The sequence below is a fragment of the Astatotilapia calliptera genome, chromosome 17, assembly GCF_964374335.1.
Source record: "Astatotilapia calliptera chromosome 17, fAstCal68.1, whole genome shotgun sequence".
NCBI lineage: Eukaryota > Metazoa > Chordata > Actinopteri > Cichliformes > Cichlidae > Astatotilapia > Astatotilapia calliptera.
Genome location: NC_137438.1, coordinates 3,841,881 through 3,865,545, shown reverse-complemented (window position 1 = coordinate 3,865,545; position 23,665 = coordinate 3,841,881). Strand labels below are relative to the sequence as shown.

Below are 23,665 nucleotides of genomic sequence, written 5' to 3'. Positions count from 1 at the left end.
GGGTACACCCTGGACAGGTCGCCAGTCTGTCGCAGGGCTAACACACAAGGACAGACAACCATTCATACTCACATTCACACCTAGTGGCAATTTGGATTATCCAATTAACCTATCCCCACAAGCTGCATGTCTTTGGACAGTGGGAGGAAGCCAGAGTACCCGGAGGGAACCCACGCAGACACGGGGAGAACATGCAAACTCCACACAGAAAGACCCCGGCCTGATGGTGGAATTGAACTCAGGACCTTCTTGCTGTGCGGCAACAGTGCTAACCACCGTGCCACCGTGCTGCCCTGGATCACTGGCCTTAAAATGAAAACAAATATTAAAAAACCCCACAAACAATTTAGTTACTGGTTAGTCCTACAAACTAAAAACATTAATGTACAGTCCGGCATCAAAAGGAGTCTAAAACTGATTTTTAAAAGTCAAAAAGTTACAAAGTGCTATTTTAAGATCATATCTAAATCTGGTGAGCAGCAATGGTCTGCTAAAGATACTGTCAGCTTGTTTTTGTTTTTCTTATAATCACCACAATAAATTGTTGCTTTTAAGGCGTTTTTAAGACACATAATTACCTCCTTTTCCGCTTCCCTTTTCCCAATCTGCTTCCAGAATCTGACTCAGTCTGCAGATCAGAGGTTGCTTCAGACCTCCGCAGTTTCACCCTGGGATTTTCATAGTTTTCTGTAAATTTTTGACATACATCAACAAAATGTTGTTAGTGAAATTACAGGGAAATTTTTTGTTCTGTCTTTAATGACAGAATATTTGGTAGCAATAAACAAAAATGCTTCTTAACTCCATCCTTATTGATATTGACTCTCCCTGGTGGCCAGAAACAAGAATCTTCCGCTGGTCCTGTAAACCACTTGCAAGGAATTATGGATGCACCTCCACCATCCAGAAAATCAACAACTGCAAATGGTAGCATGCTGGTGAGAAAGCAAAAAGAAGCCAACTAGTACAGCAGTGGCAATGCCACATATCCAGACTTCAGTGGCAAAAGCACCATTTTCTGTTTTAATTCATCAAGTAATACAAGATTCATTTGTTTAGACAGATTTGAAACAAAGTAAATTCCAAGGCATGTTGAGTCCAATGGATAGCTGAAAAAGGCATTACAGTTTTCAAAGACCTGACACAGTGCTTTGACAACTTGGCAATCCTGTAAAATGTTTGCCACAATAAGAATTGTTCCCCCTACATTGAAACAGTTATCTCCCATGGAGCAAGAAACACATGTCTGTCCATCAGTGTATTTTCTGTACTGCTTAAAAGTTCCAAGATCACTTGTTATTGGTCCAGACTTATGAAGCCGTTTAAGAGGAGCGGGAACAGACATCCTCTCTTTTCTTCTGAATACTTTGCGTCTCATAGACGCGCTTGACAATTTGTTCCACAGGTTTATGAGGCCTCCGCACAATCTTTTTCAGTTTACCCAGGAAGGTTTCAAATGGGAAGCAGGAAATACTGTTGATGGGAGTTACACATGTCACACTGAGCGTTTCACTTCCTAAACGTTCTCGTCTTCGTTCTCTTCTGCCTTCAACAACTTTCATCGTCGCTCAGTCCCATCCCTCGGGACAGTTGCATACATCATGCCGCCTCTTCAGGTGCAAGCGGCGTCCACAACTAAAGCTCCATGCAAGATCCTACACTGAAAAGTGATCCGCCTCATTCTCAGGAATCAGCTTTTTAAGAAACCAACGTGGCTCAGTTCAAAATTTTGTCTTAAACAAAACTCATCATCTCGTCTGCGATATGAGTTCATCACGGTTTTTTGCTGACATATCATCTGTTCTGGAATGAAATTAATGCCTCTGTAGTAAATAAAATAAAATAATATCTGGCTTCTAGCATCTGTTATTTAAGGAATGTATAAAAATAAGACATCTTCTGCTCAGTCTAAAAACCCAACTATGACAGAAATCTGTTTGTGTGGTACACCTCACCTTTTTAGGGGTCGGCTTTTTGTCTTTCACCTTGACATCGGCAAATGTTCAAAAACCTGCCCTAACAGCTAAAACTCTGCTGCTTTACAATACCTAAAACAATACTAGGATAGATCTGAAAATATAAAGTGTATTATCCCCCAAAGAAAGGTCTAAAAGAATGTTTAAATATGAACTTTATAGTAAACAGGATCTGATGCACCAACTCTTTCTTCAAGAACTCAGCAAACTGGCCACACCGAGTGTGAACCGTGGGTTTACTTCTTGTCATGCTTCCCTTTTAGAGCTGAACCACGTGCACCCCCCTCCAGAATACTGTGTCTCTATGGGATGCACTTGGATGGAGGAGTAAGGTAAATAGCTGCCAAGGAGGACAGTAACAGAACACTGCTGTAATAACACGCAGACACTCATAAATGTGCTGTGCTGTTTTATGTACAGGAAAAACAAAGAGGTCCATCCACGTTCTCTACCAACGCTCCACCTCACACCATCGCCTCTTTTCTCTTCCCTAAAGAACACAGAGCCTTCTTGTCCTTTTTGGTTTTATGTGTCGTGGGTGAGGATGACGTCGATGACACGGACGTCGTGGACGATGGCGGGGAGCGAGGCGAAGGGGACGCAGTGGTGGGGCTGTTGCACAGTGAGGCGGGGGCCGACTGAGAGCCTGGCTGCGGGTAGTTCTCGTCTGCTTCCTCCATGTGGATGATGGCAGAAACGGAGGAAGGGCGGCGCTTGGAACGGACGCTGCCTGTAGGCGGGCTGGGGCTGGAGGGCTCGCTCAGAGGCTGGTGGACGGCAATGGCACTACGGAGGCAGTTGAGCCACTGCTGCTTGTGGAAGACGTCGTTGACCTGCAGAGTGTGTGACTGTGCCTGGCTCGGGTCTTGGGAACGTACCCGGAAAATGTTCTTGGCTGCAGAGAAAGCAGAGAGCGTCATTAGGAACGGGGGCAAAGTGCTGCTCAGGCTACTAGCGGACACTTTCTGGGACGAGCCTTACCTTTGTCTGCATTGCTGAAGGCTCCTCTGAAAAAGCCGCCCATTCCGACATCGCCATCTTGCAGGTCCTCCAGCACCAGATCCTGCACTGCGATTGGCTGCCGGTACACCTGGAAGCACTGGCGCTCGTTCCTGGTGACGGGGCGGGTCAGGATCAGCAGGTCGGTGAACAGGAACACGTGCAGCTTCTGAAAGAATTTCCAGGAAAAACAGAAACTTTCAAACCAGAGCATCATCTGAGCACATAGCCCGCCTCATGTGGGACGGCAGCCTCGTGTTAACATGCAAAGAGAAGCACCGAAGGACGACTTGGAAGTGTGCGCTGTGCTCACCGTGCCGCTCTTGTTGCGCAGCTCCCCGTGACACAGAAGACTCTTGCACCGTTCGATGCGAGCGTCCCTCTGCCTGTCGTCCAGATACTCCAGCTTGTCGATGTAGTACTGGCACTCGGACTCCCCTTTCTTCTTGTTGATGTCAGACAAAACTCCCTGGATGACAGTGATCTGAACACACAAGCAGCCTAATTATTACATGGGAGAGGCACTATGATGGATCAGTGTGTTGAACCAGTTTGTCTCCTGGACTTACAGCTTCCTGCAGGCTGGCAGCATCGGGGTGTTCTGCTGGAGTGTGTCTCAGGATTTCCTTGAGCAGTAGGGGGTACTTGACCAGGCGGGATCTGGGAATGTCCAGGAAGCTCCACAGGTCCAGTTTCCGACTAAAAGGTGACTCGAGGCACCGCTGCAGGAAGTCCTGCACACGTGGGTCTTGCTTCTTCTGGTCCAGCAGCGCCTTGGCTGCCAGCTGGTTACTGCAGTAGTCTTTGTAGGCATTGAGCCTGGGCAGCTGCAAAGGAAGGAGGGACTCTTTATCTAACTGCTAATTCAAAATACGGTTTTACTAGCGTAAAAGCTTTTGATGGCTCAAAAAGTCAAAGACACTTACCCAGCTAATAACAATTTGCCCAATCTGGCCCACGGTCCTGTCTGGCCCCGTGGCTTTGGAGAGCTGCGCCAGAAGGTCCTCGTGCAGTGGGATGTAGGCATCCAAGTTGCCGAAAATGTGAGTAAGCTCCTCCTCTGACATGATGGACAGCTTCAGCATCGGGTCGTGGTACGCCTGTGGATGGAGCAAAGTGATCAGTAATATCTGGGCAGAGCTTTGGGAGCGGCTACTAAAAATATCTTGGTCAACAGTTTTAGGGGTACAAAAAAAAAAAGACAGAGGAACAATCCCTGTCTTTTTATAGCTCCTGGCTGCGCTGCATTCAAAGCCTGCCAGACTGATTTAATCTGTTTGCTTTATATATACTCCCGCTGCCTCAGAGCTTTTAAAATGACAAACCTTGCATGCAAGCTGCAGGTCCTCAATCAGATGCTGTTCTCCACGAAACAGCTCAAATATGGCCTGAGGAATGGGAGAAGGCACAGACAGATGTTTTTTTAGTAAACATGTAAATCAGGTTGTCATTACATCGTAGCCTAAACCATAGTGAGCTTAGCCAAGACGGCTGAATGGCTTCTAGTCCAATTTAAACCATTTGACACAAAGACATGTGAACTAGTCTAGCAAGCATGTAGAATTCATCCCTGTCTGGACTCCTGGACTCACCTCTTGCCGCTTGATCTCTTTGGTGGAGAAAGTTCCTTTCTGGTGGATGTCTAATGTCTCGGACCATAAGGTGCTGTTCCTCCTTTTAGGTGGTGTGGGGGCCGCTGCCTTGCTGCAAGGCTTCTGGGGCATGCCTGGCAACTTGCCATCGCCCCAGAAAGAGGCCTTCAGAAAGAAAGAACACCACATGTCAGACATGTTGAAAGGGATGTCCCTGTCCCCCCAATGCGCTGTGTTTCCATTGGATGCCGTGAGCGCTTACCTTGATGGTTTGGGCGAAGCGCCGGAAGACCCCATTCTTTACCGGAGAAATGAGGTTGGCTAGCGACGTCACCCTGCCGAGAGAACGGACGTGCTTGTTGCTGGGTTCCTGCAGAAGGAGGCAAAAACAGAAGGGGAGGTTAGTCGTGCAGTTATTCTATCATAACACTATGACTTCATTTCCAGCAGCTCTGGTCAAACATTTACAGAGTAAAGTTTCAGCCATCTCACCTCTAACTCCTTGTTGGCCTGGTTCTGGCAGTCTGTCACTTGCAGAGTCCGTTTGATAGGCACCAAGCTACCCACTTCATCGTAAGCCACCATATCTTTCAGTAGAAACACAGTATCCTTTTAATCCTCACGAGTTGGCTTCAAGTAATCCACACCAGAGAGAAAAAAGGTGGCAGAAAATCAAGAGTTATAAGCACGTAAAAAGACGGAACAGATACACCTTCCCCCTGTTTGGCTTTTTCTGGCATGGGGCTCCCTCATCACTCTGCCTCACACTGACAAACCATTTGTTACATTCTTCTACATTTAGTTCAGATTTCTGATTTTACTTTTAAATCCAAAGTTAACTGAATAGTAGAAAATATGTCCAAGAGAGACACGATCTGTGCAGCAGGGCTCATTAATTACACTGTTCTGCACATACATTAGCTGAATAACTGATGGATACTCTGAGGCATTGTTTCTTTTTACCAAATTCATCAGGATAAGGGCCAGAGGCAGGAAACAGGTTGATTTTTTCATCTTGTCCCATCAGTCTTGAGCTCCTTACCTTCAGTCGTCTACAGGACAGAGGCTCTTATCATGTGAAGACAGTTTGGTGAAGGGCTGAAAGACTAAAACAGTAACTTACTATGATAAAGATTTATGATTCTACTGCACAGAGAGAGAATGACAGTAAAAAGATAAAACATTGGTATCCATGTTATTTTAAATATCAACCATTGCTCCTAACTGACAGAAACCATGACAACCAACACAGTTCTCAGTGCTAATGGAAACATTAACCCTTTAAGACTTACCATAGAACCAAGTCTGCCAGAGCTTATATTCTATTTTTACATGCTGTGGAGCCATTTTTGGGAGCATTTCAAGTTGCTATACATCAAAACAACCATTATAGCCCAGATTTTAATAATATGTCTGCATTAAGTGAATAATAATTACATAAATTGCAAAAAAGTGCAATAAACTCCCAAAAATTTGAAAATCGTTTTTGCTTTTTTAACATATATTTCTAGTTAGAGAAATTTAAGAGGCTTATCCCTCAAAACTGTAAATACAAAAAAGTTGCACAAAATAGTTTCCCACCACAGGAAATTTATTTTGAGTGTCTTCATAGTTTTATTTTTGAAATACACCAATTTTTATATACTGCAGGAAAAACGAAAATAAATACTATACTGAAAGTTTGCAAAAAAGCAGCATATGCATCAAAATAAACTATTTCCAGCAGTGCAGTATGAGTCCTAAGCATCCCAGAAACGACACCGAAAGTCATAAAGTCAAAGATAACTTTTAAAAACACCAGTATAAGCTCATGAGGCCCTGATGGTAAAAAAAAACAAAAACTACATTTCCGCGAAAATGACATCACTTCTTTTATTTTATCTATTTTATTTTCAAAAACAGCAACTTTTGTGGAGCTCACCTTCCACTACTTCATTGCACTGAGGAGAGACTGTAGCATTCGACTGTGGATCCTCTGAGTCTCCTTAATGTCTTCCAGGAGGGTTAGAACACGTACAAACATGCTGGTATTGGTGGCTTGTACAAGTTGTCTTGGAACTGGTTGTGAAACCACAGGTGAAGGAGTTGAGGGTGGTGGTGCTGGAGCCAATCCCAGCTGTCATAGGGCGAGAGGCGGGGTACACCCTGGACAGGTCGCCAGTCTGTCGCAGGGCTAACACACAAGGACAGACAACCATTCACACTCACATTCACACCTAGTGGCAATTTGGATTATCCAATTAACCTATCCCCACAAGCTGCATGTCTTTGGACAGTGGGAGGAAGCCAGAGTACCCGGAGGGAACCCACGCAGACACGGGGAGAACATGCAAACTCCACACAGAAAGACCCCGGCCTGATGGTGGAATTGAACTCAGGACCTTCTTGCTGTGCGGCAACAGTGCTAACCACCGTGCCACCGTGCTGCCCTGGATCACTGGCCTTAAAATGAAAAAAAATATTAAAAAACCCCACAAACAATTTAGTTACTGGTTAGTCCTACAAACTAAAAACATTAATGTACAGTCCGGCATCAAAAGGAGTCTAAAACTGATTTTTAAAAGTCAAAAAGTTACAAAGTGCTATTTTAAGATCATATCTAAATCTGGTGAGCAGCAATGGTCTGCTAAAGATACTGTCAGCTTGTTTTTGTTTTTCTTATAATCACCACAATAAATTGTTGCTTTTAAGGCGTTTTTAAGACACATAATTACCTCCTTTTCCGCTTCCCTTTTCCCAATCTGCTTCCAGAATCTGACTCAGTCTGCAGATCAGAGGTTGCTTCAGACCTCCGCAGTTTCACCCTGGGATTTTCATAGTTTTCTGTAAATTTTTGACATACATCAACAAAATGTTGTTAGTGAAATTACAGGGAAATTTTTTGTTCTGTCTTTAATGACAGAATATTTGGTAGCAATAAACAAAAATGCTTCTTACCAGCTTTCCCCAAGATGCGAACTCTGTACTGTGACCAGTTTGCATCTGGAGTAACTCCATCCTTATTGATATTGACTCTCCCTGGTGGCCAGAAACAAGAATCTTCCGCTGGTCCTGTAAACCACTTGCAAGGAATTATGGATGCACCTCCACCATCCAGAAAATCAACAACTGCAAATGGTAGCATGCTGGTGAGAAAGCAAAAAGAAGCCAACTAGTACAGCAGTGGCAATGCCACATATCCAGACTTCAGTGGCAAAAGCACCATTTTCTGTTTTAATTCATCAAGTAATACAAGATTCATTTGTTTAGACAGATTTGAAACAAAGTAAATTCCAAGGCATGTTGAGTCCAATGGATAGCTGAAAAAGGCATTACAGTTTTCAAAGACCTGACACAGTGCTTTGACAACTTGGCAATCCTGTAAAATGTTTGCCACAATAAGAATTGTTCCCCCTACATTGAAACAGTTATCTCCCATGGAGCAAGAAACACATGTCTGTCCATCAGTGTATTTTCTGTACTGCTTAAAAGTTCCAAGATCACTTGTTATTGGTCCAGACTTATGAAGCCGTTTAAGAGGAGCGGGAACAGACATCCTCTCTTTTCTTCTGAATACTTTGCGTCTCATAGACGCGCTTGACAATTTGTTCCACAGGTTTATGAGGCCTCCGCACAATCTTTTTCAGTTTACCCAGGAAGGTTTCAAATGGGAAACAGGAAATACTGTTGATGGGAGTTACACATGTCACACTGAGCGTTTCACTTCCTAAACGTTCTCGTCTTCGTTCTCTTCTGCCTTCAACAACTTTCATCGTCGCTCAGTCCCATCCCTCGGGACAGTTGCATACATCATGCCGCCTCTTCAGGTGCAAGCGGCGTCCACAACTAAAGCTCCATGCAAGATCCTACACTGAAAAGTGATCCGCCTCATTCTCAGGAATCAGCTTTTTAAGAAACCAACGTGGCTCAGTTCAAAATTTTGTCTTAAACAAAACTCATCATCTCGTCTGCGATATGAGTTCATCACGGTTTTTTGCTGACATATCATCTGTTCTGGAATGAAATTAATGCCTCTGTAGTAAATAAAATAAAATAATGTCTGGCTTCTAGCATCTGTTATTTAAGGAATGTATAAAAATAAGACATCTTCTGCTCAGTCTAAAAACCCAACTATGACAGAAATCTGTTTGTGTGGTACACCTCACCTTTTTAGGGGTCGGCTTTTTGTCTTTCACCTTGACATCGGCAAATGTTCAAAAACCTGCCCTAACAGCTAAAACTCTGCTGCTTTACAATACCTAAAACAATACTAGGATAGATCTGAAAATATAAAGTGTATTATCCCCCAAAGAAAGGTCTAAAAGAATGTTTAAATATGAACTTTATAGTAAACAGGATCTGATGCACCAACTCTTTCTTCAAGAACTCAGCAAACTGGCCACACCGAGTGTGAACCGTGGGTTTACTTCTTGTCATGCTTCCCTTTTAGAGCTGAACCACGTGCACCCCCCTCCAGAATACTGTGTCTCTATGGGATGCACTTGGATGGAGGAGTAAGGTAAATAGCTGCCAAGGAGGACAGTAACAGAACACTGCTGTAATAACACGCAGACACTCATAAATGTGCTGTGCTGTTTTATGTACAGGAAAAACAAAGAGGTCCATCCACGTTCTCTACCAACGCTCCACCTCACACCATCGCCTCTTTTCTCTTCCCTAAAGAACACAGAGCCTTCTTGTCCTTTTTGGTTTTATGTGTCGTGGGTGAGGATGACGTCGATGACACGGACGTCGTGGACGATGGCGGGGAGCGAGGCGAAGGGGACGCAGTGGTGGGGCTGTTGCACAGTGAGGCGGGGGCCGACTGAGAGCCTGGCTGCGGGTAGTTCTCGTCTGCTTCCTCCATGTGGATGATGGCAGAAACGGAGGAAGGGCGGCGCTTGGAACGGACGCTGCCTGTAGGCGGGCTGGGGCTGGAGGGCTCGCTCAGAGGCCGGTGGACGGCAATGGCACTACGGAGGCAGTTGAGCCACTGCTGCTTGTGGAAGACGTCGTTGACCTGCAGAGTGTGTGACTGTGCCTGGCTCGGGTCTTGGGAACGTACCCGGAAAATGTTCTTGGCTGCAGAGAAAGCAGAGAGCGTCATTAGGAACGGGGGCAAAGTGCTGCTCAGGCTACTAGCGGACACTTTCTGGGACGAGCCTTACCTTTGTCTGCATTGCTGAAGGCTCCTCTGAAAAAGCCGCCCATTCTGACATCGCCATCTTGCAGGTCCTCCAGCACCAGATCCTGCACTGCGATTGGCTGCCGGTACACCTGGAAGCACTGGCGCTCGTTCCTGGTGACGGGGCGGGTCAGGATCAGCAGGTCGGTGAACAGGAACACGTGCAGCTTCTGAAAGAATTTCCAGGAAAAACAGAAACTTTCAAACCAGAGCATCATCTGAGCACATAGCCCGCCTCATGTGGGACGGCAGCCTCGTGTTAACATGCAAAGAGAAGCACCGAAGGACGACTTGGAAGTGTGCGCTGTGCTCACCGTGCCGCTCTTGTTGCGCAGCTCCCCGTGACACAGAAGACTCTTGCACCGTTTGATGCGAGCGTCCCTCTGCCTGTCGTCCAGATACTCCAGCTTGTCGATGTAGTACTGGCACTCGGACTCCCCTTTCTTCTTGTTGATGTCAGACAAAACTCCCTGGATGACAGTGATCTGAACACACAAGCAGCCTAATTATTACATGGGAGAGGCACTATGATGGATCAGTGTGTTGAACCAGTTTGTCTCCTGGACTTACAGCTTCCTGCAGGCTGGCAGCATCGGGGTGTTCTGCTGGAGTGTGTCTCAGGATTTCCTTGAGCAGTAGGGGGTACTTGACCAGGCGGGATCTGGGAATGTCCAGGAAGCTCCACAGGTCCAGTTTCCGACTAAAAGGTGACTCGAGGCACCGCTGCAGGAAGTCCTGCACACGTGGGTCTTGCTTCTTCTGGTCCAGCAGCGCCTTGGCTGCCAGCTGGTTACTGCAGTAGTCTTTGTAGGCATTGAGCCTGGGCAGCTGCAAAGGAAGGAGGGACTCTTTATCTAACTGCTAATTCAAAATACGGTTTTACTAGCGTAAAAGCTTTTGATGGCTCAAAAAGTCAAAGACACTTACCCAGCTAATAACAATTTGCCCAATCTGGCCCACGGTCCTGTCTGGCCCCGCGGCTTTGGAGAGCTGCGCCAGAAGGTCCTCGTGCAGTGGGATGTAGGCATCCAAGTTGCCGAAAATGTGAGTAAGCTCCTCCTCTGACATGATGGACAGCTTCAGCATCGGGTCGTGGTACGCCTGTGGATGGAGCAAAGTGATCAGTAATATCTGGGCAGAGCTTTGGGAGCGGCTACTAAAAATATCTTGGTCAACAGTTTTAGGGGTACAAAAAAAAAAAAGACAGAGGAACAATCCCTGTCTTTTTATAGCTCCTGGCTGTGCTGCATTCAAAGCCTGCCAGACTGATTTAATCTGTTTGCTTTATATGTACTCCCGCTGCCTCAGAGCTTTTAAAATGACAAACCTTGCATGCAAGCTGCAGGTCCTCAATCAGATGCTGTTCTCCACGAAACAGCTCAAATATGGCCTGAGGAATGGGAGAAGGCACAGACAGATGTTTTTTTAGTAAACATGTAAATCAGGTTGTCATTACATCGTAGCCTAAACCATAGTGAGCTTAGCCAAGATGGCTGAATGGCTTCTAGTCCAATTTAAACCATTTGACACAAAGACATGTGAACTAGTCTAGCAAGCATGTAGAATTCATCCCTGCCTGGACTCCTGGACTCACCTCTTGCCGCTTGATCTCTTTGGTGGAGAAAGTTCCTTTCTGGTGGATGTCTAATGTCTCGGACCATAAGGTGCTGTTCCTCCTTTTAGGTGGTGTGGGGGCCGCTGCCTTGCTGCAAGGCTTCTGGGGCATGCCTGGCAACTTGCCATCGCCCCAGAAAGAGGCCTTCAGAAAGAAAGAACACCACATGTCAGACATGTTGAAAGGGATGTCCCTGTCCCCCCAATGCGCTGTGTTTCCATTGGATGCCGTGAGCGCTTACCTTGATGGTTTGGGCGAAGCGCCGGAAGACCCCATTCTTTACCGGAGAAATGAGGTTGGCTAGCGACGTCACCCTGCCGAGAGAACGGACGTGCTTGTTGCTGGGTTCCTGCAGAAGGAGGCAAAAACAGAAGGGGAGGTTAGTCGTGCAGTTATTCTATCATAACACTATGACTTCATTTCCAGCAGCTCTGGTCAAACATTTACAGAGTAAAGTTTCAGCCATCTCACCTCTAACTCCTTGTTGGCCTGGTTCTGGCAGTCTGTCACTTGCAGAGTCCGTTTGATAGGCACCAAGCTACCCACTTCATCGTAAGCCACCATATCTTTCAGTAGAAACACAGTATCCTTTTAATCCTCACGAGTTGGCTTCAAGTAATCCACACCAGAGAGAAAAAAGGTGGCAGAAAATCAAGAGTTATAAGCACGTAAAAAGACGGAACAGATACACCTTCCCCCTGTTTGGCTTTTTCTGGCATGGGGCTCCCTCATCACTCTGCCTCACACTGACAAACCATTTGTTACATTCGTCTACATTTAGTTCAGATTTCTGATTTTACTTTTAAATCCAAAGTTAACTGAATAGTAGAAAATATGTCCAAGAGAGACACGATCTGTGCAGCAGGGCTCATTAATTACACTGTTCTGCACATACATTAGCTGAATAACTGATGGATACTCTGAGGCATTGTTTCTTTTTACCAAATTCATCAGGATAAGGGCCAGAGGCAGGAAACAGGTTGATTTTTTCATCTTGTCCCATCAGTCTTGAGCTCCTTACCTTCAGTCGTCTACAGGACAGAGGCTCTTATCATGTGAAGACAGTTTGGTGAAGGGCTGAAAGACTAAAACAGTAACTTACTATGATAAAGATTTATGATTCTACTGCACAGAGAGAGAATGACAGTAAAAAGATAAAACATTGGTATCCATGTTATTTTAAATATCAACCATTGCTCCTAACTGACAGAAACCATGACAACCAACACAGTTCTCAGTGCTAATGGAAACATTAACCCTTTAAGACTTACCATAGAACCAAGTCTGCCAGAGCTTATATTCTATTTTTACATGCTGTGGAGCCATTTTTGGGAGCATTTCAAGTTGCTATACATCAAAACAACCATTATAGCCCAGATTTTAATAATATGTCTGCATTAAGTGAATAATAATTACATAAATTGCAAAAAAGTGCAATAAACTCCCAAAAATTTGAAAATCGTTTTTGCTTTTTTAACATATATTTCTAGTTAGAGAAATTTAAGAGGCTTATCCCTCAAAACTGTAAATACAAAAAAGTTGCACAAAATAGTTTCCCACCACAGGAAATTTATTTTGAGTGTCTTCATAGTTTTATTTTTGAAATACACCAATTTTTATATACTGCAGGAAAAACGAAAATAAATACTATACTGAAAGTTTGCAAAAAAGCAGCATATGCATCAAAATAAACTATTTCCAGCAGTGCAGTATGAGTCCTAAGCATCCCAGAAACGACACCGAAAGTCATAAAGTCAAAGATAACTTTTAAAAACACCAGTATAAGCTCATGAGGCCCTGATGGTAAAAAAAAACAAAAACTACATTTCCGCGAAAATGACATCACTTCTTTTATTTTATCTATTTTATTTTCAAAAACAGCAACTTTTGTGGAGCTCACCTTCCACTACTTCATTGCACTGAGGAGAGACTGTAGCATTCGACTGTGGATCCTCTGAGTCTCCTTAATGTCTTCCAGGAGGGTTAGAACACGTACAAACATGCTGGTATTGGTGGCTTGTACAAGTTGTCTTGGAACTGGTTGTGAAACCACAGGTGAAGGAGTTGAGGGTGGTGGTGCTGGAGCCAATCCCAGCTGTCATAGGGCGAGAGGCGGGGTACACCCTGGACAGGTCGCCAGTCTGTCGCAGGGCTAACACACAAGGACAGACAACCATTCACACTCACACCTAGTGGCAATTTGGATTATCCAATTAACCTATCCCCACAAGCTGCATGTCTTTGGACAGTGGGAGGAAGCCAGAGTACCCGGAGGGAACCCACGCAGACACGGGGAGAACATGCAAACTCCACACAGAAAGACCCCGGCCTGATGGTGGAATTGAACTCAGGACCTTCTTGCTGTGCGGCAACAGTGCTAACCACCGTGCCACCGTGCTGCCCTGGATCACTGGCCTTAAAATGAAAACAAATATTAAAAAACCCCACAAACAATTTAGTTACTGGTTAGTCCTACAAACTAAAAACATTAATGTACAGTCCGGCATCAAAAGGAGTCTAAAACTGATTTTTAAAAGTCAAAAAGTTACAAAGTGCTATTTTAAGATCATATCTAAATCTGGTGAGCAGCAATGGTCTGCTAAAGATACTGTCAGCTTGTTTTTGTTTTTCTTATAATCACCACAATAAATTGTTGCTTTTAAGGCGTTTTTAAGACACATAATTACCTCCTTTTCCGCTTCCCTTTTCCCAATCTGCTTCCAGAATCTGACTCAGTCTGCAGATCAGAGGTTGCTTCAGACCTCTGCAGTTTCACCCTGGGATTTTCATAGTTTTCTGTAAATTTTTGACATACATCAACAAAATGTTGTTAGTGAAATTACAGGGAAATTTTTTGTTCTGTCTTTAATGACAGAATATTTGGTAGCAATAAACAAAAATGCTTCTTACCAGCTTTCCCCAAGATGCGAACTCTGTACTGTGACCAGTTTGCATCTGGAGTAACTCCATCCTTATTGATATTGACTCTCCCTGGTGGCCAGAAACAAGAATCTTCCGCTGGTCCTGTAAACCACTTGCAAGGAATTATGGATGCACCTCCACCATCCAGAAAATCAACAACTGCAAATGGTAGCATGCTGGTGAGAAAGCAAAAAGAAGCCAACTAGTACAGCAGTGGCAATGCCACATATCCAGACTTCAGTGGCAAAAGCACCATTTTCTGTTTTAATTCATCAAGTAATACAAGATTCATTTGTTTAGACAGATTTGAAACAAAGTAAATTCCAAGGCATGTTGAGTCCAATGGATAGCTGAAAAAGGCATTACAGTTTTCAAAGACCTGACACAGTGCTTTGACAACTTGGCAATCCTGTAAAATGTTTGCCACAATAAGAATTGTTCCCCCTACATTGAAACAGTTATCTCCCATGGAGCAAGAAACACATGTCTGTCCATCAGTGTATTTTCTGTACTGCTTAAAAGTTCCAAGATCACTTGTTATTGGTCCAGACTTATGAAGCCGTTTAAGAGGAGCGGGAACAGACATCCTCTCTTTTCTTCTGAATACTTTGCGTCTCATAGACGCGCTTGACAATTTGTTCCACAGGTTTATGAGGCCTCCGCACAATCTTTTTCAGTTTACCCAGGAAGGTTTCAAATGGGAAGCAGGAAATACTGTTGATGGGAGTTACACATGTCACACTGAGCGTTTCACTTCCTAAACGTTCTCGTCTTCGTTCTCTTCTGCCTTCAACAACTTTCATCGTCGCTCAGTCCCATCCCTCGGGACAGTTGCATACATCATGCCGCCTCTTCAGGTGCAAGCGGCGTCCACAACTAAAGCTCCATGCAAGATCCTACACTGAAAAGTGATCCGCCTCATTCTCAGGAATCAGCTTTTTAAGAAACCAACGTGGCTCAGTTCAAAATTTTGTCTTAAACAAAACTCATCATCTCGTCTGCGATATGAGTTCATCACGGTTTTTTGCTGACATATCATCTGTTCTGGAATGAAATTAATGCCTCTGTAGTAAATAAAATAAAATAATATCTGGCTTCTAGCATCTGTTATTTAAGGAATGTATAAAAATAAGACATCTTCTGCTCAGTCTAAAAACCCAACTATGACAGAAATCTGTTTGTGTGGTACACCTCACCTTTTTAGGGGTCGGCTTTTTGTCTTTCACCTTGACATCGGCAAATGTTCAAAAACCTGCCCTAACAGCTAAAACTCTGCTGCTTTACAATACCTAAAACAATACTAGGATAGATCTGAAAATATAAAGTGTATTATCCCCCAAAGAAAGGTCTAAAAGAATGTTTAAATATGAACTTTATAGTAAACAGGATCTGATGCACCAACTCTTTCTTCAAGAACTCAGCAAACTGGCCACACCGAGTGTGAACCGTGGGTTTACTTCTTGTCATGCTTCCCTTTTAGAGCTGAACCACGTGCACCCCCCTCCAGAATACTGTGTCTCTATGGGATGCACTTGGATGGAGGAGTAAGGTAAATAGCTGCCAAGGAGGACAGTAACAGAACACTGCTGTAATAACACGCAGACACTCATAAATGTGCTGTGCTGTTTTATGTACAGGAAAAACAAAGAGGTCCATCCACGTTCTCTACCAACGCTCCACCTCACACCATCGCCTCTTTTCTCTTCCCTAAAGAACACAGAGCCTTCTTGTCCTTTTTGGTTTTATGTGTCGTGGGTGAGGATGACGTCGATGACACGGACGTCGTGGACGATGGCGGGGAGCGAGGCGAAGGGGACGCAGTGGTGGGGCTGTTGCACAGTGAGGCGGGGGCCGACTGAGAGCCTGGCTGCGGGTAGTTCTCGTCTGCTTCCTCCATGTGGATGATGGCAGAAACGGAGGAAGGGCGGCGCTTGGAACGGACGCTGCCTGTAGGCGGGCTGGGGCTGGAGGGCTCGCTCAGAGGCCGGTGGACGGCAATGGCACTACGGAGGCAGTTGAGCCACTGCTGCTTGTGGAAGACGTCGTTGACCTGCAGAGTGTGTGACTGTGCCTGGCTCGGGTCTTGGGAACGTACCCGGAAAATGTTCTTGGCTGCAGAGAAAGCAGAGAGCGTCATTAGGAATGGGGGCAAAGTGCTGCTCAGGCTACTAGCGGACACTTTCTGGGACGAGCCTTACCTTTGTCTGCATTGCTGAAGGCTCCTCTGAAAGAGCCGCCCATTCTGACATCGCCATCTTGCAGGTCCTCCAGCACCAGATCCTGCACTGCGATTGGCTGCCGGTACACCTGGAAGCACTGGCGCTCGTTCCTGGTGACGAGGCGGGTCAGGATCAGCAGGTCGGTGAACAGGAACACGTGCAGCTTCTGAAAGAATTTCCAGGAAAAACAGAAACTTTCAAACCAGAGCATCATCTGAGCACATAGCCCGCCTCATGTGGGACGGCAGCCTCGTGTTAACATGCAAAGAGAAGCACCGAAGGACGACTTGGAAGTGTGCGCTGTGCTCACCGTGCCGCTCTTGTTGCGCAGCTCCCCGTGACACAGAAGACTCTTGCACCGTTCGATGCGAGCGTCCCTCTGCCTGTCGTCCAGATACTCCAGCTTGTCGATGTAGTACTGGCACTCGGACTCCCCTTTCTTCTTGTTGATGTCAGACAAAACTCCCTGGATGACAGTGATCTGAACACACAAGCAGCCTAATTATTACATGGGAGAGGCACTATGATGGATCAGTGTGTTGAACCAGTTTGTCTCCTGGACTTACAGCTTCCTGCAGGCTGGCAGCATCGGGGTGTTCTGCTGGAGTGTGTCTCAGGATTTCCTTGAGCAGTAGGGGGTACTTGACCAGGCGGGATCTGGGAATGTCCAGGAAGCTCCACAGGTCCAGTTTCCGACTAAAAGGTGACTCGAGGCACCGCTGCAGGAAGTCCTGCACACGTGGGTCTTGCTTCTTCTGGTCCAGCAGCGCCTTGGCTGCCAGCTGGTTACTGCAGTAGTCTTTGTAGGCATTGAGCCTGGGCAGCTGCAAAGGAAGGAGGGACTCTTTATCTAACTGCTAATTCAAAATACGGTTTTACTAGCGTAAAAGCTTTTGATGGCTCAAAAAGTCAAAGACACTTACCCAGCTAATAACAATTTGCCCAATCTGGCCCACGGTCCTGTCTGGCCCCGTGGCTTTGGAGAGCTGCGCCAGAAGGTCCTCGTGCAGTGGGATGTAGGCATCCAAGTTGCCGAAAATGTGAGTAAGCTCCTCCTCCGACATGATGGACAGCTTCAGCATCGGGTCGTGGTACGCCTGTGGATGGAGCAAAGTGATCAGTAATATCTGGGCAGAGCTTTGGGAGCGGCTACTAAAAATATCTTGGTCAACAGTTTTAGGGGTACAAAAAAAAAAAGACAGAGGAACAATCCCTGTCTTTTTATAGCTCCTGGCTGCGCTGCATTCAAAGCCTGCCAGACTGATTTAATCTGTTTGCTTTATATGTACTCCCGCTGCCTCAGAGCTTTTAAAATGACAAACCTTGCATGCAAGCTGCAGGTCCTCAATCAGATGCTGTTCTCCACGAAACAGCTCAAATATGGCCTGAGGAATGGGAGAAGGCACAGACAGATGTTTTTTTAGTAAACATGTAAATCAGGTTGTCATTATATCGTAGCCTAAACCATAGTGAGCTTAGCCAAGATGGCTGAATGGCTTCTAGTCCAATTTAAACCATTTGACACAAAGACATGTGAACTAGTCTAGCAAGCATGTAGAATTCATCCCTGCCTGGACTCCTGGACTCACCTCTTGCCGCTTGATCTCTTTGGTGGAGAAAGTTCCTTTCTGGTGGATGTCTAATGTCTCGGACCATAAGGTGCTGTTCCTCCTTTTAGGTGGTGTGGGGGCCGCTGCCTTGCTGCAAGGCTTCTGGGGCATGCCTGGCAACTTGCCATCGCCCCAGAAAGAGGCCTTCAGAAAGAAAGAACACCACATGTCAGACATGTTGAAAGGGATGTCCCTGTCCCCCCAATGCGCTGTGTTTCCATTGGATGCTGTGAGCGCTTACCTTGATGGTTTGGGCGAAGCGCCGGAAGACCCCATTCTTTACCGGAGAAATGAGGTTGGCTAGCGACGTCACCCTGCCGAGAGAACGGACGTGCTTGTTGCTGGGTTCCTGCAGAAGGAGGCAAAAACAGAAGGGGAGGTTAGTCGTGCAGTTATTCTATCATAACACTATGACTTCATTTCCAGCAGCTCTGGTCAAACATTTACAGAGTAAAGTTTCAGCCATCTCACCTCTAACTCCTTGTTGGCCTGGTTCTGGCAGTCTGTCACTTGCAGAGTCCGTTTGATAGGCACCAAGCTACCCACTTCATCGTAAGCCACCATATCTTTCAGTAGAAACACAGTATCCTTTTAATAATGCATTTTCCTTGTTAGTCAGCCACTTATCCAGACTACTGGAAACATTTGGTCTTGTCCTCTTTCCATTGGTTTTAACATTCCCCCAGTCTGTCCCACAGAACTCTCTCCAGTATGACCTTTTACGTGCTGCATAGTTTTCCTAACCACTGTTTAGGATTTCTTGTACTGCTGTACCTGCTGTAAATGAAGGGTTCCTTCAACTCATTTAAAACATTTATCTCTACTTTGTTTACTGCTTGTTTGCAGCTTTCATTACTCAGAACTGGATAATGGTCACTTCCTTTCTGATGTGTCCACAGCACACAGAGCCTCCTTCATTCATACCCTCTAATTCTTGATCGCCACTCGTCACACATTCACATTGTGAAAGATTTCATACAGTGGCATTGGCTGTTTACATTGTAAGCCACAGACAAATATTTAAATAAATAAATAAATAAATATTTGTTTCTATCTTGTAATACACACTCAAAACACTGCTTTGCTGCTGCAGACCTTTCTGTGTCTATGATTGCTCTTGGTGCTATTTAGCTCTCCCTTGTACGTGAACTTGGTCATGGTTTGACTGGGAAACACTGGGTTGGCTAATGGAGCCGATAACCAGCTTCATGTGGTTAGGATTAGGCGGGAGATAAGATGAATGAATCCAGGTATTGTAAAGATAACCTGGATTTGCTGAACTTGGTTCATTGTACAAGTGTCCCAGGTGTTCCTCAGGAACAGGAGGGTGATGAGACAACTGAAAAACACTGAGGGAAAAAGACACATTACACACCCCAGGGGGAGAGATACTAAAACATAGCAGCAGAACGCATACTGCAACACAAAATGTTATTGTGTGTGGTGACTTGAATTCCCAGATTAGTCTTAGAGGAGGGAACTGCTGAACAGTGGCGGATTTGTAGATTAAAGTGCATGGAGGGAGGGAAGCAGAAAGACTTGGGCGAGTAATATTTGCAGGTATATGTTTACAGGAGGTTGTGAATTATGCAATGATTAAAGTTACAGCAGTAGAAGCAGAGTGGAATGTAAGGCTTTTAAGGAATTATTAACTTATAATTTATAGTCTCCCATAGAAGCTAAAAATAAGCAAACCGTGGTTTGAAAGACTATTTAAGAAGTTCTTCATTTTTAAACATTTATGATTTCTGTAATAATGTTGGTGTCACGGTCCAGGACTGGTCAGGCTTTTTCTCTCCTATCTCTTCTGCTCTCAAGTGGAGTTGGGCAGTTCATACCTTTGACTCCGTCCACTGACAGGTTCCCGCTCTACAACATGCCTCTTCATCACCAGTTTATTGCCCTCCTGTATGCAAGCACCAGCTCGAGCTCTCACTCATTGTCAGATCGTTTTTGTAATGCATGTGTTATTGAGGTTCTCTGATGCTTATTGATAACCCCAGTCAATCTCTCTCAGCTTCTCAGCAACTCTCCAACTGAGCTCACAACCAAACCCCAGCTGATCTGTTCCCATGGAAAGCAGAATTGTGTTTTCACTTATCGAAAATTCACCTGCCTTTCATACATCTTGGGAAAACTCTCGCCTGTCACCCACTGCCCCATGAAATCTGGTACAGAAAGAAACTCAATCAGAGTTAAGATCATAACACACATTTCTTCACTGCAACAATGACATCCACCAAAATGTGCTTCTCCTCTTTGGCAGAAGAAGATTCCTGCTCAGTGAGCTGATTCTTCCCACTGCAGATACCTCTTCATTAACCAGTTTTTCTACACAATAAACCTTTAAGGCAGTGCAGGCTGTGTTCTCGACCCTCCTTTAGAGTCCACCAAAAAAGACTGACCTGATTGATTGATTGATTGGTAATTTATTTCAACATGTGAACAATATACAAGTACATTTAGAAAAGAAATGAGAGAAAAAAATATACTATACAAATTACATACAAAAAAACATTCTGATTAATTTACATGTTGAAAGGGAGTGGGAAGAAGTATACACTTATTTAATCCCACCCCTGTCCCATAAATTATCAGTGAATATTTAGTCAGCTTCCTTACTGATATAATTTGTAATAAAAATAGTGAACAGATTTCTGATATACTATATACTATAATATCACATCATGAATTTTTTGTTTGTTTGTTTTTAAATAGAGACATTCACTTAATTTAAATACTTTCCTTTTCTTTATAGATCGAGAAGATCATATTTTTATAACTCTTTTTGAACAGTTTTATGTTTGGACATTGCTTTAATTCCATATTCAGTTTGTTCCATAGTTTCACTCCTTGAACAGAAACACAAAAGCCTTTTCTTGTAGTACGTACCTTCATTGTTTTGAAGTTACAAAAACCCCTTAAATTATAACTTCCTTCTTTCAAAAAAAACATACTCTGAATATTACCTGGCAGTTCTTTATTTTTTGCTTTGAATAGAATTTGTGCTGTTTGGAATTTCACTGTATCGTCAATTTTCAATATTTCAGACTGCAAAAATAGTGAGTTTGTATGTTCCCTATAACCTGCATTGTGGATGATTCGAATTGCTTTCTTTTGAAGAGTAAAAAGTGAATGTAATGTGGTTTTATAGTTATTGCCCCAGACCTCTGCACAATAGCTTAAGTATGGTGAAACCAGTGAACAGTAGAGAATATGAAGTGATGTTCTGTCGAATACCTGTTTTGCCTTGTTTAGTACTGCAATGCTTCGTGATACTTTGGAATGAATATATCTTACGTGAGCTCTCCAGTTAAGTTTTTCATCTATTATTACCCCCAGAAATTTATTTTCACTGACTCTTTCAATATCAACACCATTTATTTGAATCTTTGCATTTGTATTTAAACTACTATTTCCAAATAACATAAGTTTAGATTTATTCAAATTTAATGATAATTTGTTTTTATCAAGCCAGAACTTCACTTTACTTATTTCATTAGTCATATCCTCCAATAAATTCTGCAGATCATCACCAGAGCAAAAAATGTTTGTATCGTCAGCAAAGAGAACCATTTTTAATACTTTGGACACTTTACAGATGTCGTTAATGTACAAGTTGAAGAATTTTGGACCCAAAACTGACCCTTGGGGTACACCACAAGCAATGTCCATACATAAGGAGCAACCACCATTTATTTTCACAAACTGCTTTCTGTCACTTAAATAACTCCGGACCCAATCTAAAACTACCCCTCTGACACCATAACGTTCCAGTTTTCTTATTAATATATCATGATCTATAGTGTCAAATGCCTTTGTCAAGTCTATGAATAACCCAGCCACATATTGCTTTTTGTCTATGGAATTTGTGATGTATTCTATTGAATCTAATAGTGCCGATGATGTTGATCTGCTTGATTTGAATCCGTACTGACTCTCAGTGAGTAGTTTATGTTTATCTATAAATTTTTCCAGTCTGTTTTTAAACAGTTTTTCAAGAACTTTTGAGAATTGAGGTAGTAAAGAGACAGGCCTGTAGTTTGTGAAATGGTGTTTGTTTCCAGATTTGTATAGAGGTATAACTTTTGCTATTTTCATTCTGTCTGGAAATCGACCAGTTTGAAATGATAAATTACAGATGTATGTAAATGGTTTTATAATAGCCTCAATGACTCTTTTAACCACTATCATATCAATATCATTACAATCCAAAGATTTGTGATTTTTACATTTTTTGACAATTTCAAGAACTTCATTTTCATCAACGGCTGTGAGAAACATAGAATATGGATTTCTGTCAATCAGTGTATCGGGTTTTTCCTGTGCTTTCCCAGGATGAGTGATTGTTCTTGCTAAATTTGGTCCAGCAGTTACAAAGAATTCATTGAGACTATTTGCCACAACATCCATATTGTATTCTTCATGGTCATTACAAATGAAATACTTGGGATAGTTCTTTTGTCCAGTCCCACATTTTATAACACTGTTCAGGATTTCCCATAATCTTTTATTATTATTTCTATTTATATCTAATTGCTTCTTATAGTATTCCTTTTTACTAAATCTAAGTATATTAGTTAACCTATTTTTATATCTTTTGTATCTGATTTCAGCATCTTTAGTTCTCGTTCTTAAGAACTCTCTGTATAGAGCATTTTTCTTTATACATGCATTTTGCAGACCTTTTGTTATCCATGGACAGTCCATATATTTCTGTTTCCTACTATATTGCTTTATTGGACAGTTGGTATTGTACAGTAATGTAAATATTCTAAGGAATTTATTATAAGCACTATTAACGTCCTGTTCCTGATATACTTCACCCCAGTTTTCCTTCAATAAATCTTTTTTAAATGCATTCATTCTTTCTTCTTTTCTTACTCGTCTGTACTCTTTTTTACTGTCCATTTTATTGATCTTGTAATTCCTATCATAGATTGTAAAAATTGGAAGATGGTCACTTATGTCGTTAATCAGGAGTCCACTTACAGTCTTATTTTCAATGTCATTTGCAAAAATGTTGTCTATGAGAGTTGCACAGTGTGATGTAATCCTGGTAGGTCTAGTAATTTTAGGGAATAGATTCATACAGTGCATTGTGTTTATAAATTCCTCAGTGGTTTTATGTTTATTTGGGTTTAGCAAATCAATATTGAAGTCTCCACAAATGAAAACTTCTTTGCGAGCTATTTCAATAAATGTTTCTTCTATCCAGTCTTTAAATGTCTCAATACTACTACCTGGAGCTCTGTATATACAGCTAATGATTACATTTTTACTTTTTTCTTTACAAATTTCAACTGTAATACATTCTAGTACATTATCAATCACCATCGTCATCTTTTCCACCACATTAAATTTCAAGGATTTGTCCACATACAAGGCCACTCCTCCTCCTCCTTTGTTTCGCCTAGTTATAAATGTGAATTCATAACCCTCCAGTTCAAAGTCTGTTCCTTTTTCCATATTGATCCAAGTTTCTGATATTATGGTAAATTGATAATGACATACTGCTTATGAGCAGCATACAGTGACTTTTTTACATTCAAAGATTTTAAAAAGAGT

The 23,665-nt window shown here is 43.3% G+C and overlaps 3 protein-coding genes across 7 annotated transcripts; all 3 read right to left on the bottom strand.

The window, feature by feature from the left end:
• Nucleotides 1-1,009: 1,009 nt before the first annotated feature.
• On the bottom strand, nucleotides 1,010-5,767 carry LOC113009331 (neuroepithelial cell-transforming gene 1 protein-like). 3 transcript variants are annotated; one of them, XM_026147559.2, is made up of 10 exons: nucleotides 5,610-5,767; nucleotides 5,060-5,197; nucleotides 4,830-4,937; nucleotides 4,568-4,732; nucleotides 4,301-4,363; nucleotides 3,902-4,075; nucleotides 3,545-3,802; nucleotides 3,289-3,459; nucleotides 2,958-3,144; nucleotides 1,010-2,871 (listed from the first exon to the last, which is right to left on the bottom strand). In XM_026147559.2, exons 2-10 carry the CDS (start codon nucleotides 5,150-5,152, stop codon nucleotides 2,441-2,443), a joined length of 1,650 nt encoding a protein of 549 aa, XP_026003344.2. In that variant the 5' UTR covers nucleotides 5,153-5,197; nucleotides 5,610-5,767; the 3' UTR covers nucleotides 1,010-2,440. The 3 variants fall into 3 exon arrangements, with proteins under 3 accessions (XP_026003344.2, XP_026003345.2, XP_080147687.1); XM_026147560.2 differs by having other exon boundaries at nucleotides 5,531-5,665; XM_080291561.1 differs by lacking the exon at nucleotides 5,610-5,767 and having other exon boundaries at nucleotides 5,060-5,350.
• Nucleotides 5,768-8,244: 2,477 nt separating this feature from the next.
• LOC145421266 (neuroepithelial cell-transforming gene 1 protein-like) lies at nucleotides 8,245-12,526 on the bottom strand. 3 transcript variants are annotated; one of them, XM_080291328.1, is made up of 10 exons: nucleotides 12,368-12,526; nucleotides 11,818-11,955; nucleotides 11,588-11,695; nucleotides 11,326-11,490; nucleotides 11,059-11,121; nucleotides 10,659-10,832; nucleotides 10,302-10,559; nucleotides 10,046-10,216; nucleotides 9,715-9,901; nucleotides 8,245-9,628 (listed from the first exon to the last, which is right to left on the bottom strand). In XM_080291328.1, exons 2-10 carry the CDS (start codon nucleotides 11,908-11,910, stop codon nucleotides 9,198-9,200), a joined length of 1,650 nt encoding a protein of 549 aa, XP_080147454.1. In that variant the 5' UTR covers nucleotides 11,911-11,955; nucleotides 12,368-12,526; the 3' UTR covers nucleotides 8,245-9,197. The 3 variants fall into 3 exon arrangements, with proteins under 3 accessions (XP_080147454.1, XP_080147455.1, XP_080147453.1); XM_080291329.1 differs by having other exon boundaries at nucleotides 12,289-12,436; XM_080291327.1 differs by lacking the exon at nucleotides 12,368-12,526 and having other exon boundaries at nucleotides 11,818-12,088.
• Nucleotides 12,527-14,518: 1,992 nt separating this feature from the next.
• LOC113009724 (neuroepithelial cell-transforming gene 1 protein-like) lies at nucleotides 14,519-18,687 on the bottom strand. Its single transcript, XM_026148202.2, has 9 exons — nucleotides 18,569-18,687; nucleotides 18,339-18,446; nucleotides 18,077-18,241; nucleotides 17,810-17,872; nucleotides 17,411-17,584; nucleotides 17,054-17,311; nucleotides 16,798-16,968; nucleotides 16,467-16,653; nucleotides 14,519-16,380 (listed from the first exon to the last, which is right to left on the bottom strand). Exons 1-9 carry the CDS (start codon nucleotides 18,659-18,661, stop codon nucleotides 15,950-15,952), a joined length of 1,650 nt encoding a protein of 549 aa, XP_026003987.2. The 5' UTR covers nucleotides 18,662-18,687; the 3' UTR covers nucleotides 14,519-15,949.
• Nucleotides 18,688-23,665: the final 4,978 nt, after the last annotated feature.

Bases quoted from the DNA above. Each gene is read 5' to 3' on its own strand.
- LOC145421266 (XM_080291328.1), bottom strand. From the start codon at position 11,910: ATGGTGGCTTACGATGAAGTGGGTAGCTTGGTGCCTATCAAACGGACT. The intron at 11,122-11,325 runs GTGAGTCCAGGA...CCCATTCCTCAG, and splicing joins AAGAGATCAAGCGGCAAGAG to GCCATATTTGAGCTGTTTCG. The intron at 9,902-10,045 runs GTGAGCACAGCG...AAATTCTTTCAG, and splicing joins TGCGCAACAAGAGCGGCACG to AAGCTGCACGTGTTCCTGTT.
- LOC113009724 (XM_026148202.2), bottom strand. From the start codon at position 18,661: ATGGTGGCTTACGATGAAGTGGGTAGCTTGGTGCCTATCAAACGGACT. The intron at 18,242-18,338 runs GTAAGCGCTCAC...TTCTTTCTGAAG, and splicing joins GCTTCGCCCAAACCATCAAG to GCCTCTTTCTGGGGCGATGG. The intron at 16,969-17,053 runs GTAAGTCCAGGA...TTGTGTGTTCAG, and splicing joins CTGCCAGCCTGCAGGAAGCT to ATCACTGTCATCCAGGGAGT.
- LOC113009331 (XM_026147559.2), bottom strand. From the start codon at position 5,152: ATGGTGGCTTACGATGAAGTGGGTAGCTTGGTGCCTATCAAACGGACT. The intron at 3,460-3,544 runs GTAAGTCCAGGA...TTGTGTGTTCAG, and splicing joins CTGCCAGCCTGCAGGAAGCT to ATCACTGTCATCCAGGGAGT. The intron at 3,145-3,288 runs GTGAGCACAGCG...AAATTCTTTCAG, and splicing joins TGCGCAACAAGAGCGGCACG to AAGCTGCACGTGTTCCTGTT.